Source organism: Meleagris gallopavo, chromosome 5, assembly GCF_000146605.3.
Source record: "Meleagris gallopavo isolate NT-WF06-2002-E0010 breed Aviagen turkey brand Nicholas breeding stock chromosome 5, Turkey_5.1, whole genome shotgun sequence".
Taxonomy (NCBI): domain Eukaryota; kingdom Metazoa; phylum Chordata; class Aves; order Galliformes; family Phasianidae; genus Meleagris; species Meleagris gallopavo.
Window position 1 is genome coordinate 42821584 of NC_015015.2, and position 18315 is coordinate 42839898.

General features: G+C 34.4%; 1 protein-coding gene across 1 annotated transcript in view; it reads right to left on the minus strand.

Moving 5' to 3' along the window:
* The window catches only part of EFCAB11 (EF-hand calcium binding domain 11), a 59029-nt gene extending 40720 nt beyond the window's left edge, over positions 1-18309 (minus strand). Inside the window, exons 1-5 of the mRNA XM_010711811.2 lie at positions 18125-18309; positions 17391-17486; positions 13521-13566; positions 11195-11296; positions 9363-9453 (exon numbers count right to left, since the gene is read on the minus strand). Coding sequence (XP_010710113.1) covers positions 9363-9453; positions 11195-11296; positions 13521-13566; positions 17391-17417 — 266 coding nt within the window. The 5' untranslated portion in view covers positions 17418-17486; positions 18125-18309. The remainder of the gene's footprint in view (positions 1-9362; positions 9454-11194; positions 11297-13520; positions 13567-17390; positions 17487-18124) is intronic.
* Between the last annotated feature and the right edge of the window lie 6 nt (positions 18310-18315).

Below are 18315 nucleotides of genomic sequence, written 5' to 3' on the forward strand. Positions count from 1 at the left end.
TTTTTTGCAAAGGAAAAGAGAATTTAGTGTGAATCCATTACCTTTTGTATTACTGCTACAGAACAGAAACACAGCATTAAGAAAACAGATGATGCAATTTCTGATCGGGTTCGAGAGAAGGAAATGGGGCAATGAAGGCCTTTTCACAGAAAGCTCTTTTCAAGCAAAAAAAAAGTCACAAGAGGATATGTTTCTCCAGGTTACGTGGCAGGTAAGTACTGCGAGGACGTATTCAAGGATAATATTAACAAAGGCTTCTAACTGACCAGCATTTTATTAGGAATATCTAAAAGCTGTTCTCAAGGGGAGCAAACTGAACCCTCATGACTCCACCGAACCAATGAATTGAATAAAGCTTTCTCTGTACCAGCTCACTGGTAATGACACTGAAGTTTTATGTGAAAACCACATATGCTCATTCTTATATTTAGATACACTGTATTTGTAAGTGAAAAAAGTTAGGAAAGGCATAAAGACGCCAAAAACGCAGAAAGAGATCATTAGAAGAACTGGTGATAAAGTTAACAACATTTGTTAATTCAAATTATCAATAAATCAACATGTGGAATTTTTATCTGCAGCAAAAATCAGTGAAGCACTCTCAATCATCATCTTAGCTATATTGTTCAATCACCAGACAGTCACACGAGACGAGTACTTCCTGGCAGAAAAAAAAACCCACTATCATTATCTTTTTAGCACAGGACACATTTTACTTAACACATACTCAGGCCTGATGCCAACTACTGAGCTACCCAACAGCATACTCTACCATTTCAGAGTATGTTCTACAGGTGAACACATTTCTGAGTCTTAAGATCACTTCCCAAACCAAAAAGATAATCAGTTTTGCATCTCTATGCAACTATGCATACCATCGTTCTTAAGACTGTGGGGCGTTAGATGCTTGAAATATTTTTGTTACATAGAAAGCAGACCTCGTTTATTTAAGATGAGGAGAACTCAGGTTTTGGAATCTATTATTTCATGTAAGTATTACATTTGTTCAGTAAAAATTTTGCTTACAAAATCTCTGTGAAAGAAACAGTACTCCAAGTATCTGTATACTCAGGATGTGACCCTAGTGCTTAACTCAGTCTCTCAAGTACTACTATGACTTCTGAATTTGTTGCGTTGCAATAAAAATTTTAGAAGCATAAAACCATCTGGTCCATAATTTTGAAAGTAGGGCCTTAGATTAAGCTATCCATGGCCCTGTGAAGCTGGCCACTGAATATTTCCAGTGTTGGAGGAAGGGGATTCTACCAACTTCTCTGACGAACTTATTATAGACATAATTCTTCACAGTGAAGATTTTTTTTTCCCCCCCTATATTCAGACAATTTCCTCTGAAGCAACTGGTATATATTACTCTATACCATGGTACATCCTTGTGCTATGCTGGGGCCTTTCTACTGATTGAATCATTTTCAATTATGAAGAATTGTTTTCTGTAACATTATTAATCTACCAAAACAAGACAGAGCACATGTTCAGGGTTATCTAAAATCATCTTTTTTCTAGGATTCCGTAAGTAAAAGGTGATCATCTCCTTTTATCAATCTTTATACATAAGTAGAAAAAACTCAGTGGATAAATTTTAAACATCAAGAAATCACCTTAAAATTATTTAGTCACTACTTAAGGCATAATATTTTTCAAACTTATGAGGGAAGTGATACAACAAACAAATACAATAGAAATGAATCTGCTTAAATAAGTACTTCTGTGAATGGTTGAAACAACAATGTCTGATCTCCCATAATTTGCATCTTATGATTGACTGACTTCAGAGTCTGTTGTGGAATCTGTTTATATCTTCTCTGCTGTTAGGTCTTTATAGGGTCTTGCTTCCATATTTACTCTGCTGTTTGTTAAGATTCAATAGCTCATATAACGGCCCTTTCCTTTATTGGGGGCACCTGTAGCATCTCTCTCTTCCTCTTTGTTCCTCTATTTTTATGAAATTTGGAAAAATCCTATTATTTCTTTGATCTTAGCTATGATATTTTGCTAAAACCAGCCTGTAGCTCAAAGGGTATCAGTGAGAGGACACGCATTATAATAGAAGCTTTATAAGAAATTAGTTAAAAAAAAATAAATCACATAACTTCTTACAAAGCTTGATCATGAAGACTAATACAACCTAGCCAAATTTAGAAATATAGTGGTTGCTAACAGTTATTTCAATGCTATTTTATTTTTATTAATATTAAATTAATATTCATTTAACTATTTACTATTAATTAAATTATTAAAATATTAACATGTTATTGTTAATTTAAACAAAATATTGAAGATTAAATAAAGAGTCACTCTGCAACTACATAACACACTGTAAGTACCATCAATTCACATGTTAGCATTTGTTAAATCAAAATATAACTTGGCCTGTTACATTGAAAACAAGCACTGAGTTTAGGTATTTCTTGCTATTAAGTTCTGTCACCATGTAGCTACACAAAAAACTTTTCAACTCTGCAGCAATTTCGATGTTGATTAGTTTTCTCAAAACGCAGCAAGAAAAAGAACATCTAAAGCCAAAGAAAACTAGCTAACATTTTGACACTGCAGCATTTTTATGCTGCAGAATTCTGTCACAGTTTTTTCTACCATAAAGGGTCCCTAGACTTTGCAAACACTTTCTTGCTGCAAATTTGTTGCTGCTTACATTACCTACTATTGATTAAAGTTAAAAAGAAAAAGAAAACACCTGTTTTTCAGTCTGTCGGCATATTTCAAATAAAAAAATGCCATTTACTTTGGTAAAAATCTCTTATTCTTAACACTGGAGAAAAATCCACTTTTAATAAAAAGTACACTCAGAGCTTAAGGAACATTTTTGCCTATAGGATAGAAGTGCTTGAAAATTAACTAGAATTTCTGTAATCTAATGGTGATTCAGTAGTTTATCTGAAATGAGTTTGGTAGGGTCAGTCTTTTTGCTGGTTTCTATCATCCAATGCAATTAAAAATAATCAGCAAATTGAATAAATACGAGCTCCTGCTAAAAGAACTGTTTCACAGTTGAGGCGTGTTAGCAGGTGAGGCAAAAGATATCTGTGCTGCTATTGTCTCAGTTGTTATTCATTAAAATCTTTCACATTGTGAATTTGGTCTATTTTATAGCTGACATACTTCAATATTTTTTTATTATATGTCACAGCTTTATCCTGTCTGAAAGAAACTGTCTTAAAACAGAGCCCTGAGGATATGACCAGCTAAGCACCCACTGTGGTATTAGTACATTTTAATAAGTTGCAATCCCATGAATGTAATTGCTGAGCAGTGCTTGTAGAGCATCCAGACTTCCTTTTTCCCCACTCTGCCTGCCTTGTGTGAAGTCTGGAGGTGGGCAAGCAGCTGGGAGAGGACACAGCTGACTGAAAATGACCGAAGGGATATTCTGTACCATGTGGTATGCTGAGGCCCTACTTCCAATGTGCCTGCTGGTAGAAAGCAGCAAATGAATACCTTATTTTGCTCTGCTTGCAGACACAGCTTTGCTTCACTCATTAAAGTGTCTTTATCTCAACCAAGAAGTTTTTTTTGATTTTGCTCCTCTAATTTTCTATCCCATCCCACTGCAAGGGGAACACCCGAATCACAGAGTGGGTGCTTAGCTGCTGGCCAGGTTCAACTAGCATTACAAAACTGTTTTTTCTGATGTTGTTTATAGATAGGAATACAAATCAAAACATTATTAATAATTACCTAAAATATATATCAACTTTTAGGGTCTCTTCTGCTTTAGTTAGCCCATTCAGACATATAGTTTTGAAAAAGCAGACTTCTGCATCCTGTTAAGGAAAAACTTTGTAACGGAGACACGCAGATCATATATAGTCCAAGAAAAATTCTTGAGAGAAATAATTAAACGAATTGCTTCATATAAAGTAATTCTCCCTCCTGAGACGAGCATTTCCTCTTTCTACTAGTTACTTACAAAGTGGGATTTCTGCACACAAACACACACTACTGCTGTGCTGTTATAAATATTAGGTCTTATCCTTTAAGCTCTGTTCTTCTGAATGAGATACAAGACAACATCTTCCGATTATTTTTTTCCCTTTCAGATTCTGCTCTTTATGACAGCTGTTGGATTGCCTTCACTCCATAAGTACCAGTAAACGACAAGCAAGAGAATCTGGTGGCTTATTCTTACTTCATGTCTTCCTGGAATGACATACTGATTATAGAAAAGTCGTCTTAACTCCACTCCCTGATAAAAGACTACAGAGATGCAGAGTCAGGTCTTTCACACCTTGATCTTCAGTCTAGCTTACCATCTTCTTTTACAAGTTCTAAATCAACTGTTAATTAGTTGTGGATATGGAACAAGGTTTTAACCAATGAATTGAAAAAAAAAGTCTGCATACAGATATGCATGGGTTGACCAAAAAAATTTCTTTTCTAGTAGAAATGGCTCTCGAGAGGTAAAGAAAAAGATTTGTACAGGTGATGTGTGATAATATGAAAGGCTGCAAGACAGTTGCTTAAAAAACAAGAACAATAAAGGAATAAACTACTGCAGGCATCACCAGAGCTGGAATGACATTGTACTGTGTACTATGTTTCCATGGCAACTAGCCATAGGAAAATGAATGTTTCATATTCACTGTGCTCTGCAGTGTATGTCTATAAATCAAACTTGCATAAAAGAGCCTAAGATTTCCTCCATGGGTTTGCTCTGAAAACCAGGTTATTTTTTTCATTATTAGATAATTACATGAAAGAAAAACACAACAATTAGGTCATTTTTTTGTATGGAAAGTACCAATACATATAAGAGTACTAGTATACCTCTGGTGTCAGTCATCCTATCAATCTAAGAATACAGCAGTGTAAAACATTGATCATGAATGCCTTCATTTCTTCCTTTAGATCCAATTTATGCTTGCTAGCTTTAAAAACTGAATGAGACTCTTCTGCCCATTTTTGGGCTTTAGGACATTTTTCATCATTTAGAGATTCACTCACATTCACATACAATTGGTTTTCAGCTCATTTCTGTTACCATTTCCATTATCATAGTCAGGATTTACCATGCAAACACCTATTTTCTCTAAACAGATGATAAAGCTAAGAAATATTTCCTTACCAGTTTCAATTAATAATATGGTATAATTCTAATTCATACTCACATTACTTAAATATTTTTTTTTAGAATTTCAATCTAGTTTTAAAGACAACATGCTCACTTACAGACAGCAATTTATCACAAATTATTACTTCAAAGGATGTGTCACATTTCATATCAACGTTGCTAAATTCACAACAACAGTGTTATTATAAAGAAATTCTTTTCTCTGTTAAGCATCAAAAAGAGCCCCATTATGAAAGAACATATCATCCCATATCACCGCATCACTTACCTTTGCAGGTACTTCTGCAGCTCAAGAATGTTGAGTTTTCACTGTACAATGGTACTTTAATAAAGTGAATACTGGGCACGTGAGAATTAAGTCCCATAGAAATGCAGTATTAGCTCAAAGCCAAGAAACACTACACTACTGTTAATTTAAAATTGATGCAAGATTATAGTCAGTTAATAAAAATCAAGATAAACTGAAATTCACCTACATTTTGTAAAACTTCAGCAACAATTGCAGTATATTACTGAAATTTGTAATAATTGCTTACTATACTTAGAAACATTACTGAAGTATTTTTTGTATTTTCCATAAAATAGAGCACTTACCATCCCAACCTGAAGCTCGATTACCAAGTCATACTAATTCATTACATCTTTTAACGTTATACAGTGTTAAGCGTGTTTCATAGCCCAGCATTGCAATAAATATAGTACAGTAACAGGTCACATACTCATGTACTGAGTTCACAAAGTCTGAAAAATGAAACTCTTCTGACATTCTCCAAGGTTGCCTGCCCTGCTTGAAACTTTTTACTTGCTTTATCTCTAACATCAGTTCTTTTAAGGGTCAGGATAGTATACCTAATTTGTTCTTCTTGTATTTATACAGCACAAACATAGAATAAATTCTTGTTATTTCAGTCTATTTAAAACTATGTAAAATTAAATATTTATAAGTTTATGATAATGGTGTAGGGAAATACCAACCTGACTTCGCAGCAGAGACCTTCCAAAATAATACACACTACTCAGAGCAGAAGAGCACAGCATGGAACGTTAAGATGCAGGGCACAGGCTAACACTGAAGGACCACGATTATAAACAACTCACCAAGAGTCAGAGAAATGCAGACAGAGGACTGTAAAAATTCAGCACTAAAGAGAGCAAAGAACAAGTATCTAAAACATAATATGTGCCACATATAATAAATTTGAATACAACATGGGTTTGCAGACAAATGAAGAAAGGGAAAATGCAAAAAGTTTGTCAGGAGATGTATTAAAATGACTGGATGGTAAGAGTGAGAGAAAAGAACTCATCCACATGAATTCCAAACTCCTCAAGACAGGATAATGGCAATTCACCCAACCCTGTCCACCTGGAACCTGTCACAAAAGCACATGAGATGGGTAGTGAAAGACTTGGAATAACACCAGAAAGGAGTAGACATTACAAAGGGTGTGGGTGTGTGATGTATTTAACTTTGAGACTTCTCTTTAATACAGTATTCTGTATTTTATTTTTATGTAAGCTTTAGATTTATATTAGTAGTTTTTCTTTGACTGCTAAGATTTCAGTTTATTAACAACGGAATTTGGCTTTATGTATCTGGTCTCCTTTTAGCCATAACAAGATTTTAAATTAACAGTTATACAGGTAAGATAGGAAAATAATCCATTATTCTTTAGCTCTTTATTATATTATATAAAGAAGTTTTAAGACTGCTTTAGTATTCATAAAATACATGAATGATAAATACAAGCATTTCATTTTCAAGCCTTATATTCATTAAAATCAGTGTAAGATATATGGATTTCTCATTATGAGCATTCTGGATACCTATAAATCAAATCTACTTGACCTGAACAACTCCAGTAGAGTTCTTTTTTAATACCACCTGTTACTGATGTTCTCCTTCCCTGAGTCCTGCATAGCTAAAATGCCCCTGCTTTCATTTTTATGAAAAAGTATATGTTGAGAATCACACCCTAAGAGAAATTAATTCCCTGCTCTGTATGATAAGTTAAGTATTACACATCTTTAACTTCTTTCCCGTTTTCTTTAAAGCCTTGTGACACAAGCCACAGACTTAGTTTATACTCTAAAGATTCATTTTATTGAAAGTATAGGAAAATAATGCATGGAACCTTCCATCAGTAGCTGACACGGCTTGTAGACAAGTCCATTAAAGTGAAAGTTCTATAATCAAACAGAAAAAACACTTTTCTAAAGGAAATTCTTAAAGAGAATTTCACAAAGCTCTGAAGTGTAACTATTAAACTTTTTCCTCAGTCTTCCCCCCCTTACTGGTTAGCATCAGAGTGTTCACAGTGTACAAACTACATTCGTTTCAGATGAAATTAAACAAGAAGTTGTATTCCCAGTGGGCACCAAAAGCACTCCAACTTCTAGGGATTATTCAGACTGTTGATCAGAATAGAATTAGTTCAAGTAAACTCCTCAGTGAATGTCACATAGATATTGGGTCCCCATCAAAAACTTTCTTCTCTACAGACCAGGTTTCTATGTCCTGTACTAATTACTAACATATATACACATCAGTAATTAAGAGAAACTCAAAAAGGACTGTCTATATAGTAGATGTATCTATATGTATCTATAAGGTAATTTAAAATTTAGATTAAATGAGAAGGAATTTCATTCCAAATTACAATTCCGAAGCATTTAATTCAGAACTGGCTATTACACAATAGTACTGCACATTTTCTTTCAAGATCAAAGGAAACATGCAAAATTCTGCTTGAAAAACAATTTTTTCTATTTTAGTTTTCAGGTTTGAAGCCTGATCCATAAATACACAATCATAAATTGCATTTGTCAGACTGTGATATTTATTGATTAGTCTGCCAGCAGATCTGCTGTTGATCACGACACGTCTTCTCCACTAGATATACGGTTTACCATAACAACTGTTGACCTTCCCTATATTTAATAAATTGATCATGGTTGGAAATTTGAAAATGGGAAATTCCATTCACAGAAAGAAGGACCACAGGTTTTCAGAGTTATATTACAATAGAAGCTATGTCTGAATTTATTTGACAATTCTTCACGTAAGAAAAATAATGAAAAGAATATATTAAATACAACAACGTTAACAATAACTACATTTGAATTTCTTATATAAAGAGCCTTAATATTCAAGAAAGTTTCTAATCACTTCACAGAAATATTGGTTATTAGGGCCTTCATAAAAGTTCTTAAAGTAAGCACTCAAGCCTATTCATTTCTTGGCAGTGTACCAAAAAGTGATAGCAGAAACACTTGGTTTTCAAGAAAATATACCTCATCCCTTAGAGATTATTTCCACCTAATCTATTGCACGTTTATAAAGTTCAGGCTTGAACTGCCTACAATCTCATTCTTATTACATGATGCGATATGACTTTGTTTTTGCTATTAATGAGCAATATGAAGATACTTGTTTATACGAGCCCTACCAAATGAAATAAATCATTCAGCCCTCAAAAGTAACGAACTTCCAAGCGCTGCAGTTGACTATATAGATTGTTAATGTTTGTTTGTTTTTCAAACAAAGGGTAACATTCATCATGCAACTATATAGTCGTAAACAGCACACAAAGTAACAGATGCATGAGTAGGCTTAGGAAAAAAAAAAAAAAGGTACCTAATGCCATTCCTCCAAAATTGAAGGACCTCTTTCAATGACTGAGCTACTTCCAAAAAAGTCATTCATTTCACAAAAAAGAAAATTTTTATTTCAAAACAGAAAATATAGAAAAAGTTTATAGAAAAAGTTTTATTCTTTGGAACATACTGTTTACCAAAATAGTTTTGAAATAATATTTAATTACAACAGCTAAATGAAATTGATTTTTTTTTTAAATGATCCATAAATCACTCTCAAAATTTGATCCTTTCACTCTGCAGGCAAATTTCACCTTATGAAAGATCTCACTAGGGCACTAATTTTAATTCTAAAGCTCACAAAATTTTGTGATTACAGGAAGAATATTTAAAAGTAAATAATTACAAGCTTCCTGAGAAACAGTTCAGTCAACAATTTACTTTCTGCATTTAATAATATTATTGTATTATATGTATTTTACATTACATACATATTGCTTATACATATTGTATTCATTATTAAAAGCATTAACACAGTAATGTGCTGAAGCTTGTATCTTCAATTGTACAACAGAATATAATTACTTCAATTAAACAATATACATACAAAGAAAAGACTGCTATCCAGACTGAATAAGGATTTCTCTACTAGTCTTACCTGAAGGCTTCAATTATGATTCTTTCAGATAATTTTGGAAGAACAGAATTGAAGGTTTTCTTAAAGTCTTCAAAAGTCAAGAATCCTCTATCTTTTAAATCACAATTAGACAAGAGAAAAAGAACACAAAAATTTATAAAACTTTCATACAATTATGTTCATATAGGGCTTATCACTTTAGAACTGTGAATTGATTATACACTAAGTTATTTTATTTGGAAAATATTTTAGAATGGCTACGTTATATTGAATGAGCATATATATACCCTGACAGTTCCTTTGCACCATAGTGACCTCTATTCAAAAGTCTATAACATCCACAACTCTCTCATTTAATTTTTTTCATTTTAAAAGTAGACATTTTAAACTGAAAACTTCAGACTTGAGAGATTTTGAAAACATATATTCTAAAATATGTGAAATTACATTCCAAATCTGTCATCTCCATTGACATCTTAGCCATTATAAGCATTATGTATCAGAAAAACTTTCTTCCATAAAAGAAAAACAACAACTTTGTTTAATACTATTGAAGATCCTGAAACATACCAGTGTGATATCAATTGATTAGTTAGGCTATGAATTCACTTCCAGATCCAGCTAGAAAATAAAGCATTTCAAACCAGGCTATCACAGATGGCGTACAGCAAATAGCAAGACAAACAAAAGCTCAACACTTGAAACAGTTAAGTCCTTTGAAATAACTCACTAAAAATAACACTTCAAAAGCTACTTTTAGTTCAGAGCAAAAAGCTGCATTGGATGCTTATCTGATCATCCCAACATCTGATCTACCATATGTTTCACTTTCACTCATTTCAAGGGCCATAGTCCTATCTCAGGTCAGGAAGAAATCAGAAAAGATAGTCTCAATGTCTATTTAAAGAGAGCCCCTTGATGAACTTTTCCAGCTTCATGATAGGCAATACTCTTCGTTTTACTTTTTGTTTTCTAACAAGAAAGAATCACTACATCTACTTCGTAAAGAGTAGATGAGAAAATTCACATTACTTTGGTATCCATTCCTTCATCTATTATGAGATGTAAAAAAATATCTACAGCCACTAAAGACAGAAATCTCTAAAATATGTAGCATAAATAAATGAGTGGAAACACATGACTAGAAGTAACAAAAAAATCATAAAGTCACTAGAGTTGGAAAGGCCATCCTGTCCAACTCCCCTGCAATGAACAGGGACACCACAGATAGATCGCGCTGTCAGGGCCTGATCCAGCCTTGCCTCAAAAGTCTCCAGGGACAGGACATCTGAAGCAGTGAGAATTAGTAGGTAGGGTGAAGTGAATAGCTTAGAGATTTGTCTTGTAGGAGCTCATAGTACAACTAGAGCTTCCGAATAGGATGTTGCAGTCTACTGTCTCTGACTTACAATAATATCATTACTGTTTTTATTACTTTGTTAATTTTTTACTTCATGTGACAGCATTAATGACTGCATAATCAATGAATGTACAGATGTTATAATTATGAAATATACCAGAAGTTTGGCCAAGCAATTATTATACCAAAAGAGAATAGATAGCTTACCTGTATCCTGGGCTCGCTTACGAAACTCCAGAGGAGGAATCTCCAGAAGAGATCCTTTCCCACTGTAGTCAGCTCTTAAATGGGTCTAGGAGAGGTGGAGCCAGGCTCCACCCCTTCCGACAGAGGTGAATTGCCTTCACCTGTGTCTCAGATGATCAATCAGAGGTTCAGGCCGTGATTCAGCAGTTCTCATACACATGACACTTTAATCTCTTATTTCCTTCAGGTGTTCTGCTTTACCTTATTGTTTAAGAATTAATACTCAAAATATTTAGAAGAAACTTACCTTGCACGTCAAAAGCTGTGAATATTTCTCTTGTTTCATCACTAAACAGTTGTGCAAATTTCTTTGCACTCATGAGATTTAAAAACTTTTCAAATAATATACCTAGAAAAATTAGAAATTCAGATAAATCTTCCTGAAAAAAAAGAACTGTTTTATTTTCCTCCTTAAAAACTTATATGACTGTCTAATAATTATGAATCATTTGGATTATATATATAAATACAGGAAAAAAAAGGAAATAAAGGTCTTCAAAGTTTGCTCATGCAAACATTTCACTATCTTTTAAATTTTCTCATGTATTTTCTATACTTGAAAACAATGCATCAGTTTATTTCTATTTTTCCTTCTAAGTTATCTGCCATCTCATCTTCCTTTGTACTGGAACGAAATGTGGACATTTCTAAGTCAATAGAACTTTCATGCCAAGGATAAAGATCCATAGATGCTGCATAAACAATGTATCTGGCATAATTCCCAGCAGGGACAGAACTCTGAAATAAAATCTGATACAGATTCCTATGAGATTCACAATAAAATTAAGCTTAAATGTGAATTGGTTATTCCTCCAGTGAACTTACCTGCATATTTATCTTATCTTTTTAATGAATGGAAAAATGAAATGAAATAAAATAAAATGCACACCTTGTTTGCAAGTTCTGTTTTAACTGAGCATATATTATAAAATCAAACAAAACCATAATATTAAGAAACAAAAACACATCCCCACAACCTTAGGCCTTCTCATGAAACATGCAAAATTTCTGACAGAAAAATTTCAGCATACACATTTTATTTTGCAAAGAGAGCACATATCAATTCAGAGAGCATGAGAAAGACTGTTTAATATATGCCTTATGCTCATTTTTAAGAGCTGAATTTTCTTAAAAAGGTGACAGTATCTGGCAGGAACGTTTATCAAATAACGTAACAAAAGCTCTGCACTTCTCTTCCTTTTGATTCATTCACATTCTACTCTTTCTGCAGTGCTTCAAAAGGACAGCTCCTTCAGCTCCACCTGCTGTCTCAATTCAAATCTCAAACTCCAGGCTTACAGATTTCTGGTGTTTCTTTCCTCACTTCTTGAAAAATCATACATTAAGAACTATTATAGTCTCAATTTCCAGAATTACAAAGACATGCTGATTTCAACTGCTAGGCTCTTTATGTCCACAGTTTATTTAATAACAGAGGTTGCCAAAACATACTAAAGTTGTCTGCATGAACAGCTTTCCATTCAAATGGATAAACAGGAAAATGAAACCATAGAAAGCAATATAGGATTTCCATCTATTTATTTTTCTCTCTTTCAGGGTATTTCAGAGGAACCTACGAGCCCAGAAAATTATAGTATACATTCTTCATTTTATAGAATGACTCCTACAATAGAGTGCCGCCTCTTCATTGATCGTGAGAGTTGGCAATCTATGAGCTACTGAATGGGTTGCAAGAGTATCTCAACACAAAAAAGGTCACCTTAAAAAAAACACTCAAACCATCTAGATATTGACAGATCCACAGTCTACCTTCATACATTCGTTCACTAATTTTCACTCAGGCATTCATACACAGATTTTATCTTAGGAGGGAGGGGGGAAGCAAAATCTTCTTAAGGATAGGGCTTAATGAATATGGGCTTTGACATCACAGTTAGAATAAACAGACAGCCTCTACAACACCCTTCAAATGTATTGATACAAGTGGGATTATATGGCAAATGAGATAGGGGAACTTAATGATAAAAACACCCAAATTTTTGACAGTTTTATTTTTCACATGACTCAGCTCTCCACTACAATTCACTGCACAGCCCCAGAAACAGATGTACTGGCACCACTGATAAGGTCGAGGACAAGAAGAAAAACAAAACAAAAGAAGTAGAACTAGGTAAGTGGGTGTTGCTACAGACAGAAATATTTATTGAACTGTGCTGTAAGACTTGTCTATTTGCCCAAGTGAACAGTGAAATTGTATCAAAAGAAAAATTTAATGAAAATCTTTCTCAACACTTATCAGCTTGAACACCAACATTTTCTAATTACTTTTCTCTATCACTGATCTGTATAATATTAAGAAATGCTACTCTGAGAAGCAAGAAAAAGTTCAAACGTGAATTCCAAGCTAAATTTATCATAAAAGCACTAGAAATATGCCAAAACTCAATGAAATCCTATAATCCTCTTTAATAGTTATGATCAGCTCATTTATCATTAATTTGCATCAAATTTCTCAAAACTCTTCCGAGATCGGGCTTCAGATTTTATGTATTTATAAGTTAATGAATGAAAAAGGAGTAGAGATCATTGATTGATTGATGTTTGCATATTACCTGAATTTTCTGGTCTCACAGAAGACATTATTGAATCTACTTCTACCTGGAACAGAGAAGATGTAACAGTGGTTTTCTACAGAAGTGATAAATCTGAACTCTGTATGATGTCCAAACATCATATTATATCAATAGTATGTGTCTTCACTAAATACTGATCTCATAATAGTACATATTATACTACAGTATCGTAATCTGTGCTATTTCAGCAAGAAAAGATCTGATTTTAATTTTAGAAAAACACGCTCTTCCTTGGTAAGTAAACTAAAAACATACATGAACCCAACAAAATCCTCATCAAGATCCTAACCTTAAACAAAATATAATTTAACAACATGGTGAAATTTATGCAGACTAGAGCTCAACTACACAGAAAGGGTGTAATGTGCAAAATAAATTTCTGGGGAGTCAGCCTCCAACATTTTTTTTCCTTTAAACAAGGAAAGAATTTTCTGATTCAGCATTCAGATTGGAGTATTTCCTAAAAACTATTTTTGATCAAGTTCATTTGGTAAATCAGACTAAACAAAAAACAAAACAAAACCAAACCAAAAAACAAAAAAAACTTTGCATCATTCAGCTTGAAAACTTATCCTGAAGCCAATTCATTTCTCTTTCATTTTTCTTATTATATACATCCTTTCAGTAAGATCTGATCTCACAATTTTTCTGATAGAAACAAAGGAATGACAGACGTTGATTAGCATGTTACCAAAATTCTGATTTATTAGTATGTTGCCAAGATTCACTAATAGCACAAAGTCAGAAAGCTAAATGACCTGATAAAAACGATGATACTGACTTTCTAGAATGGTATTGGGAGCTGATAAAGTGGTTACTGGCAAAAGTCTTTGAAAAATTTAAGGAATAAAAAGGGAGTGTATATCTAAAAAAAAATCAGAGTGGACTCTTTTGGATCGTATTTATATTGCTTTTTAGCATGACCGAGTGCTCATGAATGCAACCTCTTCCATCTATGCTATAGAATACAAGACTGCACATACTTGCAGCACTGAAACATTTCACACAGGAAGAGATAAGGTGCTGGCAGCTTTTACTGCAATCAAAGTACAGCCTATTCTGGAGAACAGACGTGCCAAACATGCTGTGACCAGTTAACCTAAGTCTATATATCCCATTTGGCCTGCAAAGCTTTTTTCAGACTGAGTTGGGCAAATAGACGAGGGAGTTCTTTTTAGAATGCTTTAATAAGATGTGCCAGAGAGCGGCTGGAATTTGTAAGCAGCTCTGAGCTCAGACTGCTCTTCCATACTCCAGATGCCAAGGTACCCTGCTGTTGGCATCTTGATCTGCAGCAGATGCTGAGCTACAGGCGTCCTGATGTGAAGGGATGGAGTTAGGTCAGGGAAAGGACTGGATGCTTCTTGGCCACTGAACACCTAGGCAAAGCAGAGAATGCTTTTGCTTAGGTCTAAGTGTAACATATAGTACCAGGCATGAAACTTCAGCTGAGAGAACAAAATGTTCTCATTACTATTATTCTGCAGTATCTTTTCATTTGAAAATGTCTGAACGTGCAGTTAACTAGCTGAATGAGTGTTAAAATATGGCAGTGCTTTAGATCAGTTAAAATATTCTAGCAAAATACATTTTCATGTATTTATAGCTACCTGTCTCAGAAGGTCTAATTTTGAGAGCAAAAAGTTTAGAATCTCTTTGAATAAACACACAATAGTAATGTTTAAATAAGAGTTCTGTTAAACTTCAACAAATGATTTAGAAAAAAAACAAGTAGGAACGGGATTCAAATTTTTAGGGTCCACTTCCTTCAGTAAGGAGTTCATTGGTGACATCTTGTGGGGAAAGTTAGCATAACTTTTAATTTATAGAATAAATGAACACATGACCAAAAATAGGCAGCAACAAATTACCAAAAGTGCAGTCAACCAATTGATTGCAATTGATGATGCTAGATAACTGCCACTCCTACTGAAATAAAAATTAGGTTAGTATGCTGGGTAGTTGAGTAAAAGGTTTTGCCGTAACTTAAGTAGCATACATCCACTGTTGCCTGCTTTTTGCAAAGCTGTTAGCAGTACTTTAAGTGTCATTATTTTTAGTGACTCCAAAAAACACAAGCATTTTTATTGTAATCTTTTATTTCAATCATTTTGACAACACGGAAAAATGCACAATAATACACTCAAGAGCTGGATTCCAATTTTTAGGTCCACAACTTCTATGTTTAGTCTCTATCTGGCATACCGAAAGCATTATGTTTTTTGAAACTATATAAAAGCAACCAAAAACACACTAAAACATTGAAGAGATCACTTACAATGTCTAGCCATTAGGAAAAAGCAAAAGGGATGGCTGTGCCATAAGCCATAGTTAACGTATGTTAGAGAGAGCCAGGAAGAGAAGTATCTGCCTACACAGGGCTTTTAGTATTTCATTTTAGTAAGTGATTGCTGTATAAAGGGCAGCAGCTGCTAGATTTGTGACCACTTACCACCAGAGAACAGAATAACTCCTGGAACAAATGTTTTCAATTAATTTTTGTGCAGCTGCACAGACAGAATAGTCTACAGCCAGGTGTTCATGGCACTGTCTAGAGACACAACAGGTGTGACATGGCACCTTTCCAGGAAGTAAGGACTAAACCTACATCTCCCTTCTCCCTGGGAGTCCTCCACTTCTACTCTCTTTCCAAAAAGGAACCAACAGTGACTTATGCACAGAAACTGCTCTTGTTTGAATGCCTTAATCATGCTTTCAGAACACCTACTGGGGAAAAAAACAAAACAAAACAAAAAAAACCCCACAACATTCAGGGAATGTAAGAAAAGATAAGCTAGTTTTTAAACAGGAAGACAGGTAAGAGGAAACTAATCATTTGCAGATTTGGAACTCAGCAGTTAAGATTCACTTTAGTAACCTACATCATTTTTAGATCTGACTCTAGTTCATGAGGGAAATATTTATTCATAACTGAAATGTAACAGATTACTCCTTTCAAAGTTAAATAAAGTATTTATATGATCTTTACATTATTTGATCATATATAAAAAGCTATCTTGATTGTCTTAGGCTACTTTCTGAAAATTCGTATGAAAGAAAGAAAAAAGTATAAAATTATACACAAGTGGTCCCTGGGGAAGAAGACTGCTCAAACTGCAGAAGAAAGATGAATCATAATTTCTGTACTAAATTTACAGTATAACATATTGCTCAAGTTTGTACTGTCACACTATGAGAAAAACCTCACAGACATTTTGAATCTTCTGTGTATTCTTTATGTTGCTTTTGAGATTATTTACCTTACTAGAGTAGGAATGTAATTTCTGAAACTGCATAAAGCTTTGGAATTCATCCTGCATCTTCCTATGAATATGCAACACATGATTTCCTCTCAATAAAAGTTTTATTTTGTTGAGAATTTCATACAGTTATAGTTATATTAGAGAAGTTGAGACTAAAAAAGTCTTCCATTAGCATCCAAAAATAGGTGTTTGTTAGTAGCAGGTGCAATTGTTTCACATCTCATGAACTCACTGCGTAAAGAAATGGAACATACCACTAATAAAAAACAAGATTGACTTTGAATCTTGATCATTAACAAGTCCAGTATATCACTTTTTCATACATCGCACACAGATATGAAACACAATGTATACTTCTGCTTATCAGGGTCTACAGAATAACTTCTCAGCAATAAAAGTTTGATCGTATTCTTTTGAAATAATACCCCCAGATAAAAAAATACTTCAAAAATCTGTAGGTGTTTACGTTCACCAGTTCTAGACCAATCTATCCCAGTTAGCACAGATCATTTAGTAAATAGGATTCTCAACAGCAAGGCATCTATGTAAGCTGGATATTCAGAATTTAAGAGAAAAAAGTACATACCTCTGAGAGATTATAACCAAACAACATTACTACAGCCACTTCAAAGTCCTCTCTGTTCAAATAGCCTTTGTTACCTTCATCACACACTTCAAAAACCTGCAGAAACAAAGTGATCTGCATTAAAAACAACAAATATGATGCAGTATTTTTTCTTAAAATAACAGTTATGGGAAAAATAAAACAAGCACTTACTGAGTGAACTAAATGATTAAAAAATATCCATACTGAAGCTCAGCCCCACTTCTGTAATCAACTGTGTTCAACTACCATTAAGGTAGCTGAGGGACAAAGATTGCCATTTTGGTCTTTTTTATTAAAATATATTTTTTTCTATTTCTAAAAGGTTCCCCCTTCCCTCTTTCCCTTCCTCCCCAAACTTAAGAGATACAGTACAGACTACTAGAACCAAACTACACTGAGTTTGTTCCTTCTAGATAGCCTCAAAACTCTGCAGAAAAGCACAAACAGAGAGACAGAAACGAGTGGAAGCACCACAAACTAGCTGCACTCGCTGGTTTTATCACGGAATGATAACAGGTAGTCAGTTGTTAAACTGCAGTCGCAGCCTGTAGCAGTGAGGCACAACAGCCCCACACTAGGGCAGTGCTCTAACATTTTACCCTGTTTCCCTCCCACACCCGCCTTGAAGCTGCGATGCAGTTATCTCATTAGCAGGGCGCTTCCGCTGCGGTAATTAACACCGAACGGAAGGAATCATTATGCAAATATCGCACCTGCCCTGAGTTAACACTCAGCCCGATGCCAGCTTATCGTATGAACTCAGTGAGGTAACGCGCGGTAGCTTCACTAGTTACGAGAGGCACACGGGAGCTGCCCGAGCACCTCGGGGGGCGGGAAGGGCTCCGCACCGCACACCACGTTTCCCAGGGACACTGCCGCCTCCTCCGCACCCCGCAGCAGCCCC